Below are 27524 nucleotides of genomic sequence, written 5' to 3'. Positions count from 1 at the left end.
ATCCTTCTAGGATTTTTCTTCCCCGTTTTTTTTAAATAAGGATCTCGGTGGACTCTTTGTATGTCTTCCTCCAAGGTCTTCTTATCAATATCAGCATGAAATCCTAGTGGAAGATTGATAACGAATGATCTTATGTCTTAGCCTTCTACATCTTCTGATATATTTAGGAATCTGATGTTATTCCTTCTTGCAGTGTTTTCTAAACTTTCCAGCTTTTCTTTTAGAACTCTATCTCCCCTTTTAGTGCCTTTATATCTTGCGTGTTTTTATCTGCTTGCTTTGTTAAACCTTCAACTGCTGCTTCCATGGCGCCAACTCTATTAGAGATTGCATTCATTTTAGTTTGAAGGGTTTCACATACTGATTGTATTTTTAGTTGATTACTTTCAGAGAGTGCAACTTGTCTCTGATTTCTGTAAGCAGTGTAGTTAGAAGCCCCTCGGTAAGGGAGGTTGCCCCCTTGTTGCTTATTACACTTGTGGTGTTCAATGGATTTGATTAATCCGATGGAGTTCCCTTTTTACTTGTGCTGTTTTTTTCTGTATTTAGCAAGTTTAATGCAAGTGGTAAAGCAACTGGCAGAACATCTGTGTCTTCATTAATCTCCTGCCTCAAGAGATCATACCTATTTCCCAGAGGTAGAGGCTCCATTACCTCCTTTTTATTTGTATTAAAGCGCGGTAATTGAGTATGTTTAGGAGCAGACGTTTCAATTTCCACTGTTATTATGTCTGAGTTCATGTCCGAATTAAAGTCTTGGGGGGGTTTATTAAGTCTTTTGCCGGAGACTGTGTACTCTGGACCTTAAAGAAGGATCTTAGTGATGGAGTCACTCTCATACTGCATAACTTATTTTTAGAAGTATTTTTTCGTTCTTTTTTAGAAGGAGTGTAGATATTCAGAGCTTTTATTTTCCTGGTGGAATTAATCGCTTTTACCTCTTTTGCCTCTTTTGCGCTCAGTTGTACTCCTACCATGGCTTGCGCTGTAGGTTCTATCCCTACTAACTCGGGAGGAGAGCTTTCTGCCCCCCAGATATGTCTACTCCTAAGGGTATACCTATTCAGTTTGCCTTTGTTTTTTTCTGTTTGTAGGCTTCTCACTTCATTTTCCTGCTTTCCAGCTTCCCCTTCACAGTATAATTTTGGCCCCCAGTCTCTCCCCCTTCTCCTTACCGATGTCATGGATGTTATCCATGCATTTGGCTCTGCCTCCTGTCTTCTTCCTTCCGTGGTGCTTGAGTCTAGGTAAAGATGGTGATCTCTCTCCTGAAAATAATGCAGAAATCCAGCTCTATTTGTCTTGTTTGCTGGGGATGTCAGAGTCAAGCCAGCTGTTGCAGAGTTAGATCTCAAACCAACTCTGGCTGAGACACCTCTGCTCAACGCTATTCCCGCGGCAGCCTCGGACCATCGTCCACCACCGGGGGCTGACACCTCCCCCGCCGTCACCTCCACTCGTTGAACGCCGAGAGCCGAACACTCCAGGCCCTCTACAACACGGACGCTATCCTAGCCCCCTCCCCCCGTACCGGCTTAGGAGCCAAGGAGCCACAGTATTGGCAGCGCAGAATCGACACCGCAGGCAGCGCAGACAACACCAAATGCCGCGCCGCTTCAGTGAAATGCAGAACAGCGGAAAGGAGCTCAAACTCACCCCTACTCCGAGCAGCCACAAACAAGATGCCGGGCCCTCAACACGTTGGTGGCTCAGCACAAGCCAACCAAAACAGCAACAGAATCGGAGAGCCAGTCAGTTTCAGTCTTTAACGCCCCAGGGGTTTTCTTTTCATGCCCTTAATAGCGTTTTTACTCCAAATTCATCCTTGTCATTCCCAAACCGTACGTCCCCTGGAGAAGACTGCTGAGCCTGCGACTTCTACTTGCTAGCGGCCGCCATTTTCCCCCGTGCAGAGCACAACAGCCTTTTCACCTGCCTCCTTCATGCTGACCATCATGCCTAGGGGCTGATACGAATGCCATGATAGGGTTTGAGGATATAAAGAGGTATATGGGAGTTTTGAAGTGCAAACACTAGTGGCCCTCAAGAACAGCGGTCTTATTGCACTATTTTAGCACATATATCGTAACACTGTTTTATGATGAGTGGATATACAACACTTTCAGGCATGGCAAGGCCTACTTGGTACTGCTGGCAAGAATTGGAAAATCTCTCAAGTGTCCTTTAAGAGCCATAGGCATTGTTAGCAGATTTCATTAATGATAAACTCACAGTTTATGCCAAGCAGAATTTGTAAATGTTTTTACTCATTTGTTCCCGGATAGTTCTTTCCTGCATCCCCACACTAGTGCAATGCTGTTACTGGGTCTGATCTCTTGGGCCTCCCTCTCAAGGGGTGGTGTCCTGCTGGTTTGGGCTGCAACTAAGCCTGCTCTTACTGCATTCGACCCTTTCCCCCAGATCAATTCTTGATATAGCAGGGCTAGTGCTAGGTATGTTCTCCTTGTCCTTCCTGTGCTACATTGCTCTGTCAAAGTAAATGTAAATGTAGTATACTTGTAAAGCGCACAGCTGCCCCAGCAACGGGGCGTCCCGGCGCTGTATAACTCTGGGGAACCCGTCCTGGCTTTCCCTGTGGGATGGTCCCTTGCTGGGAGTCCCCAAAGTGGAGCCAGGCATCCCCGGAATTGGTGGGGCCGTTGTGGAGATTAGGCAAGCTAATGCCCAGAGTTGCCGAGTGGAACCCCTGATTAGAGTAAGCACCGAAGCGAGAATTATCGAGTCCGCTGACCAAGGTCCACAACCCTGCCGCGTCGGGAATTGAACCCTGGTCCCGGGCTGCCTTCTGCTCTCAGGCCTGCCGCCTCTAACCAGTGAGCCACACTACTCCACAAAGAACGGGACTAGAATGGACAAAATCATCCACCATCACCAACAATTAGCCATTATTATACTCCAGCCCTCTGCTGACTGGCTGGCTATCATCAAACTATGATCTTCAATGTGTATTGCTCAAAACAGATTGTGTTTATACTATAGAACGGTTCATTGTCCTGCCGTCAGATACAACTATGGTAAATACCAGGTAGGTCTGAAAGCCGGAGACTGTAGTGGTAGGGTGAAGTCATCAAAAAAGTGCCATTTGTATATGTGTTGCTTTCTTTTCATCAGGACACATATTGATCCCATAAACACCCTGCACAGTTGTTAAGGCTGTGACCTTCCATTTGGCATATTTGAAACTAGGACCTGCTTTAAAGAACCAGTTGAAGCAAATGCACAAAGAAATTACCAAAACCAGGCACATAACTTAGTACTGCATGGCACTGCTGAAGAATTATTTGGCATAGTACTGCTATGCTATTATGCGTCAAAGGCCACCACTTATGTTCTTTGTGTATGGTGCTAGCATTCCAAACCATGCCATTCTCATGCAATCAGAAAATCTCTTCGGATCCATTCGATGGTGAGATCCACTGGTATCAGACTGCTCTGCTCTGACCCGGTTCAAGAGAGATAAGATAACCTGAGTATAATGGTCACTTTAAATAAGATTTTCATTTTATCAGCCAAAATGCTAATTATAATCATGACATTTTAAATGGGAGGTCACTGAAACATATGTTACCTCACAGTTGCACTGTATTAAGTCTAGATGTAGCAAGGAGACACTGGAGATCCGCAAGAAATGTTATTGTAGATATAAGGTGTGTGTGGTACAGAGATTCATATTCTACCAATACAATACCATTTTGTGGAGGTAGTTCCAGTCTCTAGTTATTTGTATTTGAACATGATTGCTTGTTATCCTACATGGGATAAGGGAATTCTCAGTTCAGGGACACAAATCAGAAGCAGAGTCACAGGACCTAGATAGAGAATGAAAATTGCTCTACACTGAGCAACAAGTAAGGGTCCAATCCTAGTATAAGTTAAAGCCTTTGATAAGGGAGGTTGTAGCACAGTTGGGTGACTCCTACTGCTGCTGCTTCATCCATGGCTTCCAGAGTTTGCTACTCCAGAGTACTTACATGATCTCCCTTTCCCCAAATAAGAACAAGAGGGAAGGCGCTTTCAGACCTGGACAAAGGGAGAACCCTTAAGTCAATCCCTTATTTCCAGACCAAAGGAAATGATTGTGACTCATACCATCCAAATTTGGGGTTGAGGTGTTTTCACCTCCACTCGGCAGTTTAAATGAAGGTGAATACCAGGCAACAAAGGCTTCCCACAAATAAATAGGCTTAATCAAAGACAGCCACGGCCCGTGCAGGTAAGAGGGGTGAGGTAGGTTGAGGGGGGATTTCGACGGACAATGATGAGGGAAAATTAAATAAGTACTTAGTTTGTCATCGTCTGTTGAAATCTCCCTCCCCTGACCCCACCCGGCCCCACTGCACCACCGCTCTTACTTGCACGGGCTACGGCTGATCAATGATTGGTTAACACTAACAAAGGCCCCTCAACTAAAAACTCCTAACCAGCAAAGGTATTACCTAAAGTATGTCAGAAAGCCTATGCGCATCCCATGGCCTATGTTGAAGTTTCCACAATGCAATTTCAGGAGAAACAAATCTCTAAAAATAGATTTGTGGCAGATAATTCTTACTGATTTACTTTTGATTTGGGTGCAACTTGAATGATCGCATCAGCATCATATTTACTGAAATCTTCCAAATAAGTTTATCACTTATTTTGCTAAAAACAATTCTGGAAATTGAGGCTTTAAAAGAGCATTTTGTCCTTTAGTAAGGCAAATTTTACTAGAGGAATATTTGCAAATTTCACCCAATTCCTTGGACACCACATTTTCTCACATTTCTTAACCCCAAGTTGAGCCTTCGAGGACACACTCCCATGCATCATTTGATTGTGTTTGTGATCTAGCCTATCCAGGAGCTACCTTCCTTATGGTTCAAGGTGATCAAAGAGGATGATGCTAACATTCTCATACCAACCAAACATCTAGGGAAATGTATCAAAGGCCCAAATCGATATTTATAAGGTAAGCAATAAAGATTTCTCACATGAGGGAGGAACTTTATTAATTATTAAAACTTTGAAACAAACTTTCACACATATCACTGTTAGACTGTTCTGTTTTCCATGCTCAAGCCCCATTACAAAACATGTCTACTTTTTACTTACGCCATAAGAATGACACTAAAATCGAGCCAGTTCCATGGATCTCGTAGGAATGTAAAGCTATCAATGCAAAATCCTCTTGCCAAAATTTTTATCAGAGACTCAAAGGTGTAGATTCCAGTAAACATGTACCTGAAATATGAGCAGAGGAGTAAAGTAAGAAAAGGCATGTATTTGAGAAAATAAATTTTCTTTGGTTCTGAAAAACATGCACAAGTTTATGTAATATGTGAGGTCATAAGCAGTGTATTATGGTGATGTGAGTTAAAGTTAGCTCCGCTAACTATAACTGCTGATTTTCTCTCGTTTTGTATGACTAAAACCTGAGCCTAACTATAACATCTCTGTAACCTTTGGTTTATTAAGTGAATTTCTAAGGTTTTTTAAATGCAAATTCCTCAGTATAATGTTCTACCAAGGACGTCCTTGGGGGCCAACCACCTCATCTATTACCTCCAGCAAGTCCCACACAGCAGGATTACTGAGGCCACTCCCCTTTTCTCCACCACTCTGCAAATGTGCCTCCTGGCACACTACTATTAGGGGTATGAAGTCCCCTTGGCTATTGAGTGACCTAGGGAGCCAATTACCCCTCCTGTTACCTCCAGCAAGTCTCACACAGTGTGTTTGCTGAAGGTTTTTGGTGGCCTCACCCCCTTTCTCCACCACTCTGTTAAAGTGCCTCCAGGCGCACTACTTTTTGAATAAATTTGGAACATTAAGAGTACATCGAAAAAAATAAACACATGTGCACACAAAACAAACACTCGAATTACTAAGGATTTTAGTATTTTATATTGAAAGAGTTTGCAAAAAAAGGAAAAAGGTAATGGGAAAGTTGGTGATTAACTTTTAAAGGGTAGTTTTATTTCGCAGTACAAGGCTCCTGCTCCTGCCAAGGCCAGAGTGGAAACCCAAAGCAGCCCTGGCAAATGTTTTCAGACCAGTCCCCATACACTGCACACCAAGTGCAGTGAGTCAGCCTGACCACTACAAAGGGGGCTTTGGGAGGCTCTCCCCTCAAGAAAATTTAGGGCCAAATCCCGTGATCAAGACGAACTGTCGAAACGCGTTGGGAATATGAAGGGAGTGCTGCTGCAATGGTTAAAGGACACAGTTTCAGCTTGGGTGTGCCACTTACTGCTTTCCGGGGTCTTCGTGGGAGCATTGGTAAAGATATATTTCGCGGCACAGCCCAGTGCCGGTAGAAGTTGGCGCCACCTCCAAAACGACATCACATTGCCCGCGGATTCTCAGACGGGTGGTGTGAGTCACCGCGGATTGCCGCGTTTGAGGGTCTACCTAGGGCCATTATGATTGTGGGCCCGTAGTGGAACAAGCCGAACCCTTGAAAAAATTTGATTGCAGCATATTGACCCCCATGATCGTGACATTTTTTGAACTACCTTGCCCAGGATGCATTGCAACAATGACGCTTATTTTCTTTGCATACATTTAGACCCTGTGGGAGTGAGGAGTTCCTGTATTTGCCAAATCCCGTGATCAAGACGAACCGTTGAAACACGTTGGGAATATGAAAGGAGTGCTGCTGCAATGATTAAAGGACACCGTTTCAGCTTGGGTGTGCCACTTACTGCTTTCCGGGGTCTTCGTGGGAGCATTGGTAAAGATATATTTCGCAGCACAGCCCAGAGCCGGTAGAAGTTGGCGCCTCCGCCAAACCGACATCACATTGCCCGCGGATTCTCAGACGGGTGGTGTGAGTCACCGCGGATTGGCGCGTTTGAGGGTCTACCTAGGGCCAATATGATTGTGGGCCCGTGGTGGAACAAGCCGAACCCTTGAAAAAATTTGATTGCAGCATATTGACCCCCATGATCGTGACATTTTTTTAACTACCTTGCCCAGGATGCATTGCAACAATGACGCTTATTTTCTTTGCATACATTTAGATCCTGTGGGAGTGAGGAGTTCCTGTATCTGCCAAATCCCGTGATCAAGACGTACTGTCGAAACGCGTTGGGAATATGAAGGGAGTGCTGCTGCAATGATTAAAGGACACAGTTTCAGCTTGGGTGTGCCACTTACTGCTTTCCGGGGTCTTCGTGGGAGCATTGGTAAAGATATATAAATATAAATATATTTATATATATATATATATATATATATATTTTAAAACAAAGGATGCGGCACACCAAACGGCTTGTTGCTTAATTTATTAGCAAACTCTCCCCCACCAACGCGTTTCAGCCACCAAGGCTTTGATCACGGTCGGTAAGTCCCTCTTTAGTTTCTACTTATATACCCACCTCTGCCCTTAAGTGGCATTGTGGGATATGTAGTATCACAAAAAAGTCCGCATTTTTTACACAAAACAGAAAGACAAGTGCGCTTCTTATTTGAGTATCATCGTGTTCAATGTCATAGTATTCTGGGTTGGTACCCCTCATCCTATTATCAGTTCGTCAATATTACTGCAGTAATGGTATAGTACCCATCCTATATCGATTCCAGTTCAAAGTTTTCTTTTGGGGTCGCTTATTCCAAATGAACATAAAGTTCTTCATCATTGTTGATGCCAGCCGGCTGTTTAGTTCTGAATTTAATGATGAGTCGCGATTCAGCTTGACGTAATCTTCGAGTTCGATCACCTCCACGGTTCCCTTCTGGTATCATTTTGATTTCGTAGAAGCACATTGCTCTCCAGTCACCCTTTTGGCATGTCATCATGTGTTTGGCGGTGGCATAGGCCATGTTCGCATTTTTCACAGCACGTATGTGCTCCAAGATACGCTTTTTTAGCATGCATGTTGTGCTTCCGATATACTTTTTTCCGCACTTACATTCGATCATGTAGATGACAAATCTTGAAGTACATGTTATGTTTTCTTCGATTGCCATGATTTTCCCATTCTGTTCCTGAATGTTTGTCATGTTCTTGCCTATCTTGCAGGCTTTACATGGTTTGCATGCTTTAAATCCTTTTTGTTGTTTTGTGAGCCAGTCTGTTTTTTGTTTAGTTTGGAAGTGGCTTTTGACCAGCATATCTTTTAAAGAGATGTTTTTTCTATATGTGACCGTAGGCTTGTTGCCTACTAATTCCCCGATATCAGGATCCCCTGAGATCAGATGCCAATATTTTCTCATTTTGTTTACTATGCTTCCACTTTCTTTACTATAGGTTGTTTTGAATCGCGGGGTATTTTTCTCTGTCGTGTCTTTCGATTTTTCCATTAATATTTCAGTTCTGGTTTTTTGATCAGCTCTTTTTTTACACTTTTTGAGTACCCGTTCATTGTATCCTCGTGCTTTGAATCTGTTTTTACTTTCTTGAATTTTGTCTTCCGCATCAATTTCTTTTGAACAGTTTCTTTTGATTCGAATAAATTCCCCATAGGGAATACTGTCCACTAGTTGCCTGGGGTGAAAGCTCGTCCCATGCAGGTTACTACAAACCTATTGCTCATGTTGCTTCTGTAGTGGTGGATCAGCTTTAAACAAGCATAATCGGAGCCTCCTGTCCTGAAATAGAATTCAAAATTTGCAAACATACGTGACAAGAATTTTCAATTCTATTAAGGACAATGAGGCGAGGATTATCCCACCCATGGTTTTTTCTTTTACATTTATTACTGCTGTAAGCAAGTTGGATGTATAGTTGAGGTTGGATTTATGCAAATCCCTTGTTTTTTCTACCCCCCCTTCTTTCTATGCTCATTTTGCACGGGATGTGTATTACGGTTTTATATCTCTTTTCAGGATCTGATCCCAAGTAAAGGTCTTCGAGGGTGCCTGGTCTTTCCAGCCTGCTTATTCTGGGATTGTGGATCCAGTGTTCTTCAGTTGCCTGCATCCTGGATTGTTTTTCCTTGGTCATCCATGATTGGCGATGGTTCCTTAACTGACTTTCCACGTTTGGATTTCCGGTTTACTTGAACTGTTTTCTCACCAAAGAAAGAGGAAGTGAGACACTCTGCATGGCCTTATATACTATGGTCTCTATGGTTGTTACCCTAGTGTTCATGGGTATTGTGGTTTTTTACTTGTTTCATTGGCTGCTGGGCATTTCTATTAAAGAAATGAGAATAGCATAATCGTCGCCTCCTTGTCCTTAATAGAATTGAAAATTCTTGTCACGTATTTTTGCAAATTTTGAATCCCCTGCCTGCCTGGCTCACGCTGCCTTGCGCACATACCTTGCACTGTATCGGCTCAGGGAGTGTGCCTTTCAATGTCAACCTTCCAGGTGACATTGTCGTCGCTCGTCATCTCTGGAGATCCTAAGCCTGAACGCTGCTGCGCAACAGGATCGTCTGCCTCGTGGCACTTTCCCTCCTGCAAGCGCGAAGATGTCACACGCACAACAGCCATCTTGGTGAAGGCTGTTTCTTTGCTTCACCGGCGGTCAGCATTCATTCAGGATCTTGTTTTTCCTAATACCTTCTCGTGTCAGGAAATGAACGTAATTTGTGCACGCGCTATATTTTGGTGATCCACATACCTGCTTTTCAGTGCGACACCCGGATCGGTGATTTGCACACCTGTAATCTTCATCTTTGCTCACAGTCACTCGTCAGTGATTCTATCAGCTGTCATTAAGTGCAACACCTGCATCGGTGATTTGCACACCTTAATCTTTTTCTTTTTACCCAGTACATTATCATCGCATCAAGATTTATTTTAAGTTATATATGATTATTATAATATCTAACTGTGTTTTGTCTTTATGGCAAGCAGTCAAGGAGTAATCCAACCGCTGCCCTCCTTACAGAGAGCAGGCACACCGGATATAAAGTGGTCAGAGTGACTTTGTAATTTTGAGAACAACTTGACAGCCATTGATGCTGATGCTTTTTCGGCCTCCAGGAAGATGGCTTTATTAATTAACCATTTGGGGGTGGCTGGGCAAAGAGTTTTTGATAATCTTCCTCATTTTCTTGCTCTATTATCCAATGACACTCCCTGGAACGTCTACTTGTAAGCCAAGGAACGTATGAAAAAACAATAATCTGATGTCTCTAGCGTGCTCTAGGAGAGATTCAATTTTGCGATGTGCCAACAATCTTTTGAGGAATCAGTAGCAGACTATATTGCTACATTGTGAGTTGTAGCTGAGAAATGTGAATTTGGAGCTAATGTAGACATCTACTTTCGTGATCAGACATCTACATTCGTGATCAGGTTGTGTTTTATTGTCTTAAAAAAAATACAAGAGTGTTTATTGACCACTCGCAATCCCAGTTTAATAAGAGCATTGAAAGGTCCATAGTGACCTCTAAGGTGCTGTCAAACCATGCATCACAGGTCGCTGTGAATAATGTATCTGATGAAAATATTGGTTGTGCAGTTAGTTCAAAACAACTTGGTGGAAAAAAGTATCAAAAAATTCAACCTGGTAGAGGACAATTGGTCTGTTTCCACTGTGGTTCAAGAAATCGCATAGGCAACAATGCTAATTGCCCTGCCATTGGCAAGAAGTGCTTGCATTGCCGGTTTGGGCACGTTCAAGGGGTGTGCAGGGGAACCTCTACTGGGACTACAAGTTTTAATAGAGTAAAGGTCTCTGATATAAACTTGGATAGTCATGAGTGTGATGTACAAGAATGCAGTGCTAAATTTGATAACTTATTGCTTACGGTAGATCTTCCATATTCTGATGATTGTCTACAGAGGAAAATTAAAGGGCCGCTGGTGGATACCATCATTGATCGAAAATCTATTGTTGTAATGGCTGATTCTGGAGCGCTAGTTTCCATACTTGCGGATCACACATTCTACAAATTCTGGTCTAAAAAAGTACACCTTTTCGGCACCTGATATCAATCCCAAGGCTTTTGAGGAACAAGACATACATTTGTTAGGTTTCTTTTGGAGTGATGTGGAGTGTCTGGGCAGGTCTATAAGAACAAAAGTATATGTGGCAGTTAATGGGAGAGATATTGTAGGATGGAAGGATCTTGCGCTGTTCGTTATTATTCTATGCCAAGGGCAAGATCCTCCAATCGTTTTAGGACCACTTCCAACAGAAATTCATTTTTTGGATAAAGAGGAAGAGGTAGTGGACAGCTTTGTTTGATCTTACGCAGAAGTTTTTAAAGATGCAGTTGGAAAGTAAAGGGTTTCGAGCATGGCATAAAACTCAAGAAGAATGCTGTACCAATGGTACAAAAAGTTAGGCCTGTTCCCCTTAGCATAAGGGAAGATCTGAAATTGCTGTTATCCATGTTGTGGATCATGGGTACTCACAAACGTTCTCTCAGGGGCCAAATTTACAGCGTGGTTTGTAACCGAGGGCTGTACCGTTGGGGGAGGGGTCAGTGGGGGAGCAGGGCTAGAGCAACAACAAAAAAACTGTGACAATGAGGTTGAACACAGGCCCCTGCAGCGGACGCATTAGTCCACTAAGCCACCAGAGCATGAGGCACTTGTAAACAACAAGCATTTGCAATGCAATAGGTGAGTCTCAGATTTATCGACAGGCACTATGGTGTGCCCAACTAAAAAATATGATGCAATGAGCAGGGGGCTGGGGGCGGGTGCACAGAGGATTGTTTAAGGAGAATACATGCGTCAAAGATTCTATCTCACTAGTGTTTCTGATCCTATGTGAATTCTGATACAGAGACAACAACACCCTTCTGAGGCCCTCATTACAAGTTTGCTTGATTTTGGTGCCAGATATTCGATTCAGCCTGGCATTGCCCAGTACTTGTACAATTTGTTCCAAGAATGGAAAGAAACTAGCAGGGCCAGGAATGCGGGTTTTCCCAATTTCTGGAACAGATCTGTTGACATTTTATGACTGCTATAAGCAGAGTAAGGACAGACTGGGAAGTGCATTTTCTGCTCATCCTGTGATGCTATAGGAGTGAGGAGAGTGCTGGCAGGGGCGGCCTTAGGCATGTGCAAGCTATGCACCTGCACAGGGCCACCAAATCCCAGGGGCCACCACGCCAATATAGATCCTTAATATAATAATGCTCTGAGGATGGATACATATTTGCGTGGCGGCCCCTGGCAGGGATTTGGCGGCCTCCGGCTCTGTTCCACTTCCAAACACCCTGATCCCCCCCCTCCTCCTCCCCCCTCTTCACTGGCCTCCGCGCTCCGCCCCGCCCGGACCCCTTCTTCCGGGGCCCCCTACCTACGCTCCCTGCCCAGGGCCACCATGAGCCTAGAGCCGCCCCTGGTGCTGGGCTGGACTCCCTCCCACATCCCCTGCCCATCCAGCACTTCCACAGGCTGTGGATCTGCACTCAACAATCCTTGCCTGGTGTCTCTCGGCCCAGAATTATCAGGTCGAGAGACACTGGGATATCTGTAGCGGTCCATAGTGGTCCCCTACCTGAATTTAACAATCTGAAAGAAATACCACCACTCGCAATGAGGGCCTGAGAGAACGCATTTTTTTTAGGGAATTTAATACCGTAAACACTACCCCACAGCTATATGGTTTCTTTCATGAACATAATAGAAATGCAAAAACATGGGCTCTATAATCTGTGGCCTCTGCTAAGTCTTCCTTTAATCTGTGGTTTATCTATGTAAACTGTTTTGGTTTCCTCATCCCTAATGAATGTCAGGTCATAATTGTTGGTTTATCTTAATGTTCCGTGACTAGAACATAGCACATAGCACAAAACCGTTTCCTATTTTTGTTCATGCGCATTTTCTTGATGAATACTTACTCGACGTTTTTTGCCCAAGGCGGTGAATCACTCAACGTCATAAACACGCAATTTGCTAGAATTGTAATCATGATGAACAAGCTGAACAATGTAAAACAAAGTTAAGGTAAACGGTTGTTTTGGTATGTGGAGCAGGTGCAGAGAAAAACGCACAGAGAGCATATAAACAACATACACATATTAAAATGCAAGCACAGTACACTCCAGTCTACTACAACAGCAAAAACAAATATTTAATTTATAGGAAGGCTGATCTGCACAGAGATAATGTCGAACTTGTATTCTCCACAAAGGTTGTCACTGCTACCTGTGACAGAAACAGAAGAAATGTAGATAATAAGACCGCAAATGAAAGAAGGTAGAAAGAGAGTGAGACAGAGATGAGTGATAGTTAAAGAGACAGAGGAGAGTCTTGGCATGGTGAACCCCCGCATTAGCAGGTACAGTGGGATTGGGTTTCTTTGTGGATTCAGTTTTCAGTTCAGTTTCAAACACCTTATTTCGGTCAGAAACCCTAAAAGCAACGTATTCAATTTACAAATACAAACCTAAATATATGGATAATATATAAGACATTTAAAAATTCAGACCAGACAACATATCAGTAATACATTTAAAACAACTTCACATACATAAGAAAAAACAGATATAAAACAGGATAAAGTGCTTTAGTGAGTACAGTCAGACAAACTTCAATAGTCTCATCCTAAAAAATGACTTAATATTCGAAAACTCAAAAGTGCTTCTTGTTTTAAGGAACTAATCTTGCATATATAATATTTTTAAAATGGGTCTAACAGCAACCTTTATTAGATCTATTAAGAATAAGTTCGAGTTCTTCTAGCCTCGAATAAAATAATATAATCTCATAGTTATCATTTTCTTAAAGTGCATTATTAGGTACATTTGAACAAACACTAATGGGATTTCTCTAATAAAAACACGGTCCTCCGTTATTGCTCCTTCCAACCAGATTGTTCTGGCAAGGATCCTATATCAGGCCTAGCTAGTTGGAATCTATATCTATATCTATATCTATATCTATATCTATATCTATATCTATACTACTATTATAAAGCGAGAACTGTGAACCTTTGAGGCGGGTAAACTCCAGAAGTACACCACCAATCACAACACCCAATCCAGCGTTGGAAAGGGGAGGTCCAGGAGATGGACATAGGCTATAGAGCACCACACCATATACATTAGGGGGGGAAAAGAACGTTAGGGGAAAAGTAATCCGTTGGGGCATTGGCGTATGCATACAGTGATTTTATCGCGGCTTGCGAGAGGCGCAATGGCGTGTGGGCGTGGCGTTAGGTAAACGGGGCGTTTGGCGTCATGGGTGTCTGTATACAACGCGGCCAGGAGCGCGGAACCAACATCTGACGGAGGAGTGTGGCCGAAGCTGCCTTTGCGATATTTTCCCATGTTTGTTTCACAGTCACGCCTACTTTGCATCACATTATCGATGCGAGACAAGGCGTGTGAAAAACAGGAGCTAAATCAAGGAAACACGCACTAGCGTGTCCTTGTAAATAATGCAATATAATTATCGCCACTTTGCGCCCAAAAAACTGAGGCAAAAGCGGTGATATTTGTATCGCCCGCCCTTGGTAATATGCCCCTTGGTTTTATCTCTGAAAATCTATCTGTTTATGAGCCTGCATTTATTGAATGAATCACTTTCCTCTCCTCATTCTCGCAATAGATACATTTCACAATTTTAATGGAAGTAGTAACAGAAGTTGCATTAATTCAGAAAATAATCAAACCCGGGGAGGCTACTGCCTGCTTTACATACTTTAGCCACAGTGGTATCTCCACTCCCTTTGTCTATCCAGGATATCTCTAAAACATACACTCTAGGGTTCAAGGTCAGTGGTCAACCAGAACAAAATTGGTTTAAGTCTTACTTTGAGAATCATAGATTGCATACCCAAGTCTTGTTTGAAAACTAGTGGGGTGCATTAGAGGGGTGGTGGGGTGGGGGGGGGGGTTTAAGTGTCGCCTTCAAAAACTTTGAGGTGCCTCAGTGGACGAAATACCATAAGCATTGTTTTGCTGGTATTAAAATCTAGGCCATTATTAATGCAAAACTATTTAAATCTAGCTAACAAGGTCTTTATTCCTTTTGGTGTTTTAGACACTAGCAAGGTGTCATCCACAAACGGTAAGGCTGGAGTTTTTATGCTACTTGAGACTGGCCAGTCATTTTCAAAGTCCAGCAGGAAGTCTACATACCTTTTATGAAAAGAATAGTGTGGGGGCCAGAATGCATCCCTGCCAAACCCCCTTGGCGACTTTTATTTGATCAGTTGTTTCCCCATTAGCTCTTCATCTGATTTGGATATAGGTGTCAGCATAAAAATGCACTACAATATCCAGGAGGGAAGGTGGAAGTACTAGATCTCTTAGATTACGACCGAGCCTTTTTTGGGGGGACCATAGCAAATGCAGTTTATAGGTTGACAAATGCCCCGTAGCACCTACCACCTCTAATATCAACCTCTTTCCATCTCATAAGTTGGGATGCGAAAACTTGCCCCACTGAGCTTGTTTTGGAGCAAAATCCTGCTTGAAACTGGGAAATAATTGTATTATCTTCTATCCATAAGAGGCAATCCAAAGTTTTCTTGCAGAATATATTCCGGGCTGCATCAATTAGGCTCACTTGTCGATAATTTACAGAGTCTTCACCAGTTAGCTGGGATTTGGGCACAGGCCATAATAGCATTGGCAATGCCATTTAAATAAGGGGCCCAAAATGCGAACTCTGATTTTAAACGATCCATTAGAATCTTTACGGCCCAGGAGTCTTTCCCGCTTTCTGCAATCTAATGGCACGATTAGTTGGCGCAATGGAATAAAAGAGCCTATATCATCTTCAAATTCCTGTTCAAGTGGGGTACTTCTCGCTAGAGTATTTAGGGCCAGCCTCTTTAGATACCCAATCAATAGCGGTAAGAGAACTGCTGGAATCATAGCTGCAAAAAGTTTGAAAGTGGATGTCCCAGTCCTGAGTGAGAATATTATTCCCTGGTCATGTTATTTTCTTTTTTGCACCATGACAAATCATGTTCCAAAAAGCTGCATGATTGCCAGATCGAACAGCTACCAGGATATTCTCCCGTGCATCAGTATCCAAAGTTACTCTGGCCTTCTTTTGAGCTACTTTGTAATTGGCTCTAGCAATCTGGATCTCTTGTGAAGAGCCGCAATTCATAGCTTTAAGAGACTCTAAGCTGTCCTATAAGCTTTATTATACCACGTAGAGTTAGTAGTCGATGGCCTACTCCTAATAGAAGGAGCTCATGATAAACTAGTTTTTCAGGATCTCAAAACACTGGCAATGAAAATCCATAACAATATGAGGTTGGGAATCAGGATCAGCAAAAGCACACAAAGTGGTGCCAAGGCATGATACAGTTGGACATCGATATCCTCATTATTTGCGACATCCTCCCACTTTACATTCTTCTGATTGTTAGTTACAAATAGGTCCTGACCAGGGAGTCGTAGGTGCAAAGCTAGGTGATCTAAATTGCTAAAAAAGGGTAAGATGCAATGAGAAGTGATCGCTCTCAAACCTTAGGATGATTTCCATGTCAATAAGTTTATACCAGGAGTTTAAATCCAAAAGTATATAGTCAATATGACCTGTAAGTGTTCCGATTAAAAGTAGGGTTCCTCACTAAATCAGAGTTAGTTCGGCCATTGCAAGTTCTCATGTGGCTACATAAGCAAAGATCTATCATTTGTAGGGCCACCTTAGCCAAAGGTGATACACAAGGGCCTAGGGGTTGCGGAATTCCCCAAGATTGGTCTTCCTCAGCAGGAATATCCCTTAGAAGAGCTGATCGCTCAACGCCTACATTAAAATCACCACCGACTATAACAGCTGCCTCTTTGCTAACCTTTATGACACGATCCTGGAAGCAAAATCGGACCCGCTGTTTGAGGCTGCTGGGCATTTTCCTTACCTCGTTGCTTAACCCGGGGGCTTTGAAACCAGCTGCAAGTCTCCCCCGCCGCCGCTAAAACCAACACGCGGCCGCCGAGGGGGGGACTACAGCCCCCAGGTCTCCCTGCTCATTTCACCCCGCCCACTTCCGCGCCCGGAGGCGCTCATAGGCGTGGCACTTCTCCCGCGTCGTGGGACGCGCGCGGGCGACGCCGGGCTAAGCCAGGGCAAAGGGCGGGCAGTCTGTGGCAGTCCGGGGCAGGACGAGGCTGGGCTGGGCAACCCCTCTTGGCTGTTGTGATCAACTAACCAGTAAGTTTTAAAACAAAGACTTTTTACATGACATTATTTTTAACATAGTGCTTTTGTGCGCTTCTGGTGTACCTGTGCGGATTAAAAACAGTATTTTCTGTCATCAATTATCCGCACTCTACATACCCATAGCCTCTGGGATCAACTACCGGCTGTTAAAATGTCCAAAAATAAATCCACTATGGATAATTATTTAGTCAAAGTGGTAAATAAGATTAGTAATGACCGGAGAAAGTCGCTGGGCCGGGAGAACCAACCTGACTTACCTTCTACAACTTCCATAGCCGATATTGAAGTAGCTGTGGACGCAAATTGTGATCCCGATGTCATACTAACAGAATTACCAGTAACACCGGCCCCTAATCAGGATTCTCCCGAAGTTTCTGACGATATCCCGCCACGCCGATCAACGGCCCTGAGAACTATGAGGGCCTGTAGAAAACTACAAACTAAGCGTGGGGGCAATAACACCAAGAGAAGAGTCGATAACACACCAAAGAACACTGCTGGCGTCAATGAGACTTTAAATAAGAACAATGCTGTTAATTTTACCACTGAGCAATCAGATTTATTAGCTAGCATTTTAGAGGGAAAACTTGAAACTATTGTTAAACCACTGATGGACAAAATAGACTTACTTACAGTTGAAGTGTCTAGACTAGGTAGACTTTTAGATGTACATACTGGCAAGATCGACAGTCTTGGGTCTAAAGAGAGGGGTGTACCATGTAATGTTACTGTCCTGAATCCGCCTGCTGGGGGGCCTGGTCTAAACAAATTAGTTATACCAGACCCGCCAGTGGTAAGCCAAACCCCTAAGTTAACAGGGGCATCTGTAAGTATGCCTGGAGTATTAATACCCAAGAAAAGTCGTTCTATTAATCTCCCGCCAGATTGTGCACCCTATGTAGTTGTCCTTACTAACGTTCCCGCTCTAGATTTTAATCTGGATCAATCCCCTCTGGAATCACATGATTTGCTCAAGAATAAAACTGTCTCACGGTTACACAGGCACTGTGGGTTCCCAACCACCTACTCTCACCAAATTTTAACAACTAGAAGGGTACAATGGATTGGCAACTCTAGAAAGTCCTGTAGGGGTGATTGTGTGATTGTTAATTTTAAATACCCACAGCATGTCGCAACTGTCTTGCTTAGAGCAGCCTCTCTAACTCCGAACGAGAACGAGGTATTGGTGTGGCCATTGAAGTATTTTTATAATCATCTTAGTAAGATACCCCCTGCCACTAAAAGAGATAGGCCCTTCACCCCCAACTCTTGTCCAGCTTTTGAGGTACCAATACAGAACAGATACCAAGCTCTGAGCTCTCTGGATCAGAATGATTGACCCCTAAAGGGTATTGGGCCTTTGCTGAGCACAACTCTTAATGCCCAAGAAAAATATTTAGGTGGGACAAGCATAGACTCAGAGCGAAGCTGGGATAATTCCACTAAAGCGATAATTGAAAGTGGGCTAGTATCTGCCCATGTTAGAGAGACGGGGTGAATAACCAGCAATTATTACGTGCTGAGGACCATAATGCTGGTACAATTGTGGTCGATCCCCATGTATATGGTGCTAATTATAACAGTGTCCAAGAGAAACACAAAAATTATACCATAGGGCGCACCTCTATTGTTAGTTGGAACATAGCCGGCTGGGCAACTAAAGCGAAAAAGCTCGGGTGGGAGGACATGATCAGGTCATATGATATTTTATGTCTCCAAGAAACTTGGTGCATCACAAAACCCAGCTTTGATGGATTTGTTTGTTATAGCTTAGATGCCTTAGAGTCCCGACACGGTAGAGCAAAGGGAGGTTTGCTCTTTCTTTTATCTGTGGATTTATTGCTGTTAGTTGTAAAACATATAACAGTTGGAACTCACTCCCAAATTTTATGGGTTCAGTTGAAGGAAGGCCCAGACGCACTTTTAATAAACTTCTATAACAATTTATTTAATAATTCGCGGCATAATGTAGAGGAACTGGAAAGTGCTCTCATGAAGCTTGTAGCAGAAGAAAAATGTAATTTTACTTATATTTGGTTATGCGATTTTAATTCTCCAATTTGTCCATTGTCTTTTTCAAGGGCATGTGGGGTACAAAACAATAGTGATGAGTATACACCACACTTCCCCCATAATACCTCGGGGGAGGCAATTAATTATATTATGACAACCTACGATTTAGAATTGGTGCAGCCTGCAAAAGATGCTAATGGCCTAACTATCCCCACTTTTACAGGGAGGAATACCAAATCCCATATTGATCATATTATGGTCTCCTCTAGCCTTATACCACACTGTTTGACAACGGTAATAGAGGTACCCACTTTAAGTGACCATAACTGTATTGCAATGAGAATAGACACTTGGAAGTGTAGAAATCAGCGGGTGTCAAGAACCCTAGTTAATATGGAGCCCCATAGAGAAAATGGGACTATGCTAAGGTGGAAAGGGGAAAAATCATCGATAGTAATTCCTATAATTATATCTAAATCCATGGTAGATATTAATGCCATCCTGATAGCGGGAATTGTGTCTGTTTCTACTGTCAATCATTTTGTTAATATTAATAAAATTATTGATACCATATTTACAGCAAACAGGCCAGGCAGGACCACTCATGTTAAGGGTTGGTTTGACCATGCCTGTACAACCCTCCTTTCCCAATTGAAGCAGGCTTTAGCTCTTAGACCTAGGGATAAGAATCAAGTCACACTCCTGAGACATGATTACAAAATGGCACTTTCTAAAAGGAAGAGAGAACTGCAGGAACAAGCGTAGGACAGTTTAACACGGGCAGCAGAAACTTTCGATAGCTGTCTGTTTTGGTATACAGTTAACTCCACCTTTCTTAAAGATGATAAAATTCCGCACCTGTCATCCAATGTCAGTAGCGAAGCATGGGTCTCCCATTTTTCAGCCATATTTCAAGCTAGTGGCTCGAACAATGTAGAGCATAGGTACTGGCCTATAGCCCCATTAAATATCACTTTAGGAGAGGTTGAGTGCAGTATAAGAGCCAGTAAGGGGGGCAAGGCACAGGGACCTGATGGAGTCCCCATCGATGTCTATAAGGCCCTTCCGCTGCTGTGGGGCCCTATACTTACCCTAGTCCTCGACGCAGCAGTAACAGTCTTGATTCCACCTACCTGGGGAGATTCGATTATTGTCCCAATTTATAAAAAGGGGGACAAGTCAGCAGCATGTAATTATCGACCAATTAGCTTGCTCGATTCATCGGTGAAAATCATGAGTAGAGTGCTGCTGTCCAGGTTGGAAGACTGGGCCAATGAGAAGGGGATCCTTGTGAACTCCCAATATGGCTTTAGAAAGGGCCGTGGGACACTGGATCAATGCCTAAATTTAGATCTATTAATTGGCAAGTATATCAAGGCTAAGCCTGGTAATTTATATCTTTGCTTTGCCGATCTAAGCAGTGCATTTGATCTGGTCGACCACTCCCTTCTATGGCCAGTTTTGTTAGAGCTTGGAGCACCAGAGGAAATTATCTTCTTCTTAGCTAGACTATATGACAAAATGCAGACCTGCGTGCGCTATGGGGTAAACAGGGAGTGTACCCCAAATTTTCATGTAAAGCGCGGAATCAGACAGGGCAGTGTCCTCGCCCCGTTGTTATTTTCTTTATTTATTAACGGCGTAGACCCCGCCCTGAAAGCAGTTAAGGCCAATGCTCCTCAGGTTGATGGGTCCAGTGTGCGAGTTCTGCATTATGCAGATGACGCCGTGCTCCTTTCACGGACTCCTATAGGTTTGCAGCGCCTGATGGATCGGTTTTCTGATTTTATAGCAGAGAGGAAGCTGCAGATCAATAAAAATAAAATCCATATTATGATTTGTGGGGTTAGAACCAACAGAAACCATGCCTTTTTTATAGAAGGGGTGAAAGTTCAGCAGGTGGAAAAATTTTGTTATTTAGGTATTATGTTTTCACATGATGGTAGCTGGTCACAGGACTTAGTAAACGTTAGGTCTAAGATGGTAAAAAGCGCCTATGGCATATTTAAATTCGCCTCTAAGATCGGTGATAGGCGCATCAGGGACATGATGCAGATCTACAAGGCAAGGAGTGTCTCTATTGCACTATATGAGGCAGGATTGTGGGGCCACACCAATGTAGGTTCTTTACAAAGGGAAGAAAATATCTTCCTGAGAAAACTTCTTTGTTTACCTACTTCAGCCCCAACCGACTTGATTCACAGGGAAGTTGGGGTTGCTTATCTGGGTGACCTTATCTTGCTAAGGCCCCTAATGCTTTGGTGAGCTATTTGGGGTAAGGAAGAGACAGTTTTTAGTCAACTTGCCATTAAGGACTGTCTAAACCTTGATAATTGGACCAAGATACCTTGGCTTAAGTATGTTGTAGACAGTTTTCAGATTATATATGGGCTCAACATACTGACAGACCCGTGTTCTGCTGGAAATATTTCTAAACAGGACATAAAAAATATTTTTATGTTGCATAGAGCCCGAAAACATCAGGTAGCTAATGGTTGCCTTACTACAGTCCATCTTTACAATAAATACATTGGAAGTGAAGGCTTCCAACAGTATCTGAGCCTGGTAACCAGACCAGCCCATAGATTTGTTTTAACTAGACTTCGATTCGGAACGGCTCACGTTTTGGTGGCCTTCCCTCACCTAAAGAAGCATCCTGTTGCCCTTGCCCATGTGATGGGCACTCTAAACAAAGCACCCTGCACTTTATGCTAATTTGCACGCTATTTTTAAATCATAGGGTTGTTTACTTAAAACAGTTGTTTGTAAAGTATGGTATTTTTAATGTGAATGATGCAATGAAGTTGATTAAAATATGAACTCTGCGGACAAATGTTTTTATATTGCTACTTTTATACATAAATCTATCCAGTCTAGAAAAAGCATGATATTTTAAAAACTTTCGTCTTTTTTAATCCTGTATTTGTTATATTGTTACACATTTTGCTTGTGTGCTTTTATGGTCATTGTTTTTATGAACCAAATAAAGCTTCATGAAATGAAATGAAAATGACACGATCTCGCAGTAGAGTTAATACTGGGGACTTAGACGCCTTTGTAATACTTCTGTCATAAACATTGTACAAGAAATATTTTTTACTTTTCCTAAACAAAATTTCTAACCCAAGCAGGTGGGTAATCAATAGTTAGTTCCTCACAAGACATTGAAGGGTAATACTGAACCCTATGGCGAGTCCAACCAATAATCTACCAGCCAAAGGCCTTCGGGCTGGGACAAAGAAAGTTTGAAATCCTTGCATATGTTTTGGTTCTATTTCCCAGGTTTCTTAGAACACGATGATATCCCCAGTATCAATGTAGGTCCTTCTTGTGCCTTTTTTGCTCTGAAGTCCCATAATATTCCAAGAGAATACTGAGCAATTCCTATTTGTATTCTAGAATATGACTGGGGTTCTCTGGGATTATGATAAAGACTCCCTATTAGGTGGGAACAGTGAAGTTTGGATGGAAGATGTTTCTGTAACAGGACTAAATCTTTGAGCCTGGTCAGAATGAATCACTAGCCGAGTTGTGTCAACGATGCTGTGATCATAAACAGTGTCCTTTGTAAATAATTTAGATTTTGCTGGTCCAGCTGGTACATGGTTCCTTGTTGGCTCCAGTCAATCAATTAGGGACATAGGAGTCAAGGGCTGGGGTCGAGCAACCCTCTTTGCACACACAACTCCCAACTACATTAACCCCTGCCAGATTGCCATGGCAGGGGGTACCGCGGCGGACGGAAAGTCAGTTTTTCGCTTTTCCGCCGGTTTGCAATCTGGGCGGAGAAGGCCTACAATATGGTGGTGGTGCCTTGCAGGCACCGCCATCCATATTATGATGCTGACAGTGGGTATGCCTTTCCATGGCGGCGACTTCACCATGGAAAGGCATACTTTAAATCACTTTGGGGGCCTGTTGCGGGCCCTCAGGGGAGTGGAGGGTTGGGTGGCTGCACTTGGGGAGTACCTATGGTACCCCCCTTCATTGTCACGCACAAGGTGGCATGCAGCGTGCGGTGCCTGTCACGTTGTGCATGGCAATGCACGCCATGCCATTTTATCATTGCGGTGGGTGCTGCTCACAGCACCGCCCACCGCAATGATATAGATGCTGGATGCGACTGCCAGGGTGGCAGTCTCATCCTAATTGGCCTCGCGGGACTGCCGCACCTCTGGCGGTCAGACCCGTTTTCCATTTGTCTGCCTGACATCGTAATGGGGCCCTAGGTAATTAACTACAGATGGCAGTCATGTAGCCCTAATTATATCTAAATGAAAAACACTGTAGCATTTCCGGACAACTCTAATCCAATGTATGACTTCATTATCCAAGGAGGCCTCATTTCACCTAGCATGTGCTTAAAGTCTAGGTATACTTGTTATATAGATGTTCCTGGTAAAAGTAAAAGTGCCAGTATTTAGACTTTACCCTGAGTGGTTTCATGAATGTGGCATAGGCAAATCCGGAACAGTAGAAGTTTGATTATTTTCTTAAGAGATCTATACCGGACAGCATACTTTTTTCTCATAAAATATTTCCTTGCATGGAAAACAAGTGGGCAGTATGTGAGTCTGCTTCATATGATGGGGGTTTCACTTGGCTATACCCAAGGGAATATACTTGAAATTCCCTACTTTGACTCTTAGCAAGATGTAAGAAGCTTGGAAGCACTCCTCTTTGAACACAAAGAGTTAACCTATTTGATAAATTATCAGATTGAGGAGTGCCCCCCTCCAGCGTTTAAAAAATTCACTCACGCCCCTCCACACATCCTACCTTTAATGACATAGGTAGATGGGACTCTGTTAGTAAATAGACCTTAGATCTTAAGTCCGTAATTTCTGTCTTCATGATAGTGATATTTTACCAAAGATCTTTTATCTATATTCTAATCTCATCTGGCCCTACAGACTGGTAATTTTTGTCAGGACTCTTACTAGGCTCAGTGATAAGTTGGTAGCATGTGGCCAAAGGTAAAAAACGATTTGAGCAAAGTATTGTAGGTGCAAGGAGAATTTGAGGATTGGTTTGAGCTCAAGCTTGGGTGGTTTAACTTGGGGTATCATCAAGAACAGATATTTGGGCAGACGAAACTAAAGGCTCACTGGAAATCAAGGATTTAATTTTAGATCCCTTGAGCCAGCGTGCATGCGCTGACCTGTGAGGCATTTAGTAAGGGTTTTTGAACTCTGATCACACATGTGTGTGTGCTTTTTTTTATTAACCCGCAAATGCCCTGTGCACTTGTCGTTTAAAGAAAGATAGCGTGCAATTGATCCAAGGCGGGTGCATGTCCCGCCTTGTCTGTCCCCTGGCCTAGAGTGCTCGGGAGCGAGCAGCAGTGCGGCCGGGTGCTAGCTGCATTCCTGACATTCCTTTCGCGGCTGCGTGGCTGCTCTTGTTATTAGATGGGCATCCGTAAACTACAAACGTGCCAAAAAGGCTTCAAGCTTCAAAAATAAAATATGTAAGAGGACATGAAATACCTCTCGTTTTATTACAGTGCATGTACTAGATTAGTAAATATCTCGTTAAAAAAAGTGATTTGTGAACTCCCAACCCCGAAGCAGTAGAAATAAGAGAGAATGCGTCGGACTCGTCACAATACATTCTGTTACAACTTGTCCCGGGGAAGCCAGTGTCCCGGGGTCAGGTAAAGTTCAACGAACGCGCTCACCAGCAGTAGTATTTCAGAAATGCGAAGGTGTTCGTTCCACTGACCCACCCTCAACTCCCTCTGTGTTATTAAACTGGTAGTTTTTACAGCATTAATAAAAACTTTCCTTCCGGATTGCCCCGGACAAAAGCCCAAAAGCTGGATTTCAACTTTGAAAACTCGGCGTTAGGTTCACTCAGTTGTTTTGCTGAATCAAACATTCGTTTGAGTTCAAAAGTTCAGATGAACCGTGAACTTTGTCATTCCACAGCAGGCGATTTTATAAATATATAGCCCCAGTAAAAAAAACTATTATTATCAACTTCCTAGTATGTCAGTAAAACACCTGAAAACAGCCCCAGCAACGTGATAATAACATTTATTGAACCTAAAAAAAAAATGAATGAGAAATATTTTTACATTCTGTTGCCGTTTAGATTTTCAAACCAAAGCACTTTCGGTGACCGTTCATTAGTGCGCAAACTAAACCGAGCTAATCTCTTTAATAAATTGTGAAGTCTTGTGTGGTTTATGGTCTCTATGGGGCTTTTCTTCCTGTCTGGATTAGAACAGAACAGCAAAACAAAAGGGTCATGCCTTCATGTATTTGTTTAAAGTTAGAAAACATGTCATCCTCTGGTACAGACTCGTGACCAGGTTAAATAAGAGTAGGCTGATACCCACATTTGCAGGAATGAAAACAAATATCTGCTATGGTCATACACTTGTGTTGTTGATGCAATGAAGACAATGAAACAATGCACAATAAAATAGTAAAATATGTTGGAGAATGACATCCTGACAAAGATGACCTCAGATTAACCTGGTTCAAGCCATGCATAATATCAGAGAGATTTCTTTACCAGTTTGGTCTCTTATGCAAAATGTTATTCAGGAAGTCTGGGGGAGAGAAAGGCTAAATTCTGCAACTTTGGCTTCAGAGGTTTGTGGTGCAGATTGTCACCTATTAGGCCCTGATTATAAGTGGCAAGTGGGCCTCGTAATTCTGGCCTCTGGGCAAACCCTTGTTAGTACAAGGACTGCAATTATGAGTTGAGCAGACTTTATCGCAACCGGTAATTATAATGTACAATAAAGACCACACAGCATATACCCTTCCCCTGTTAAATTTCGGCAGCTCAAACTTGGTAGAATTTAACATGGAGAAAAGGCACAATGGTCAATGGGGCGTCAACGTGGATTTTTTTTACAGTAAACCCCCAAACCAACAAGTTATTTTGCAATCTTTGATGAAAATTGAGATAGTGCTATATACGGTACCAGATACATTCTGGGCCCCAGAGGATCGGATTTTATCAAGCCGCCAAGTGCACGCAAATTCACCAGAATGCGGTGGCAGAACAAGTGAAAATAAGAAGCAGTCTGAGAAAAAAACATCTATTTCATGTACGTACTAACGCAACAAAATCACACGGAATCACCCTTCTAGGCTGTGATGGGATACACGGAAAAGGGTCAGTTGCAATGTGAAACAAACTGGCGGGTAAAAGGTGCCTTTTGTTATCATTTTCTCATAGCTGCTCATCTCCTAGCTGCAGGCAGCATTCTGCCGGAATCACAGATATGTCTCTGTCCCGGTGTCTTTATTTGTGCATTATTGGCTAAACTTATAAGGTCCCAAAGGCGGGAGCTATTGGCTATGCCAATGCTTGTTTGATTTTGCACCTAATATTTTCACGGCATCGGGTGTAACATTTGTTCTACTTTCTCTTTAAGATCATCAGATGGAAAAAGGTACCGTTCTTGTTAGTAGGCTGGCCCAGATGTTTTTCATTGCATTTTCTTTTCCCATTTCTAGTTTTTAACTTGACTGTAAGGCCTTTAAGTGTCAGCGTACAGTAATTACAATTGCGCCCTAAGCAAATTTAAATAAATCAACTAGGTATATATATATCATAGGCCAATCCTTAATATGCCTTCTATTAATATTCTACTGAGGCACTAAATAACATTACATGCACTAACAGCTATGAGCATGTATGAAAAGAGAATTTAATAGCCTATAAATCTTAAATGTAAAAAAACTAAAAAATTAAAAATAGTGAAAATGAATGTTCCTTGTAGAGAGAGAGAGAGAGATTGGAGTTTATCTAGTGGCAGTTTTGACTCCCCATAAAGATGCACAGATGGTTAACATGCCTGCTGCAAAGAACAGATCTGTATTTTATGTGGATAGCTGTGTGGATTAGTAAAGCCAGCCTTTACCAGCGCTTGTAAACAAATGAAATGTAAGTGAGAGAGGAGTTATGGAGACATGGGTGACACTTTTGCCGTGTAGTGAGGGAATACAAGGAGGCGGCATGGGGTGCCAAAAAGATTGTTATACCAGGTGCCGTTGGCACTAAAGCATTCCCAGAGTTAGAGGGAGAAAGGAAGAAATGAAAGATGGGTAAATAGAAAAGGAAATGAAGGAAGTCATTCTGAATGGAAAGAAGGGTGAAAGAAGGATAGGAAGGGTGATAGGCAGGTATCAGTGGGTAGATGGATAAGGGGGAAAAAGGGAAAGTGGATGGACAGGTGGATGTGCAGATGAAAGGATGGCAGAGTAAAGGGACATCAGAATGTGGAAGGATGGCTTACTTTAATGATCGATGTTAAGTCAAAGGATGGGTGGGCGGCATGGCTTAACTAGCCACAATGGCGGACGCACATTGCTGAGGCTCCACACATGGGCCGAACCATTGTAATCCATCAGCCACAGTGGGGGCCCGCAAAGTAGACAGTATGCCTCAACCAGGTCCCGGGACATCAGAGAAGCCTTGCAACGAAGCTGTGAAGTGCGGGATGGGTG

The 27524-nt window shown here is 42.9% G+C and overlaps 1 protein-coding gene across 1 annotated transcript in view; it reads right to left on the bottom strand.

Moving 5' to 3' along the window:
* SCN4A (sodium voltage-gated channel alpha subunit 4) overlaps nt 1–27524 on the bottom strand; it is a 1457305-nt gene that overhangs the window by 948821 nt on the left and 480960 nt on the right. The window contains exons 4-5 of the mRNA XM_078644999.1: nt 12756–12845; nt 5110–5238 (exon numbers count right to left, since the gene is read on the bottom strand). Coding sequence (XP_078501125.1) covers nt 5110–5238; nt 12756–12845 — 219 coding nt within the window. The remainder of the gene's footprint in view (nt 1–5109; nt 5239–12755; nt 12846–27524) is intronic.

Source organism: Lissotriton helveticus, chromosome 5_1 (genome assembly GCF_964261635.1).
Source record: "Lissotriton helveticus chromosome 5_1, aLisHel1.1, whole genome shotgun sequence".
Classification (NCBI taxonomy): domain Eukaryota; kingdom Metazoa; phylum Chordata; class Amphibia; order Caudata; family Salamandridae; genus Lissotriton; species Lissotriton helveticus.
The sequence above is the reverse complement of the archived record's forward strand: the minus strand, read 5'-3'. Positions and strand labels throughout refer to the sequence as shown.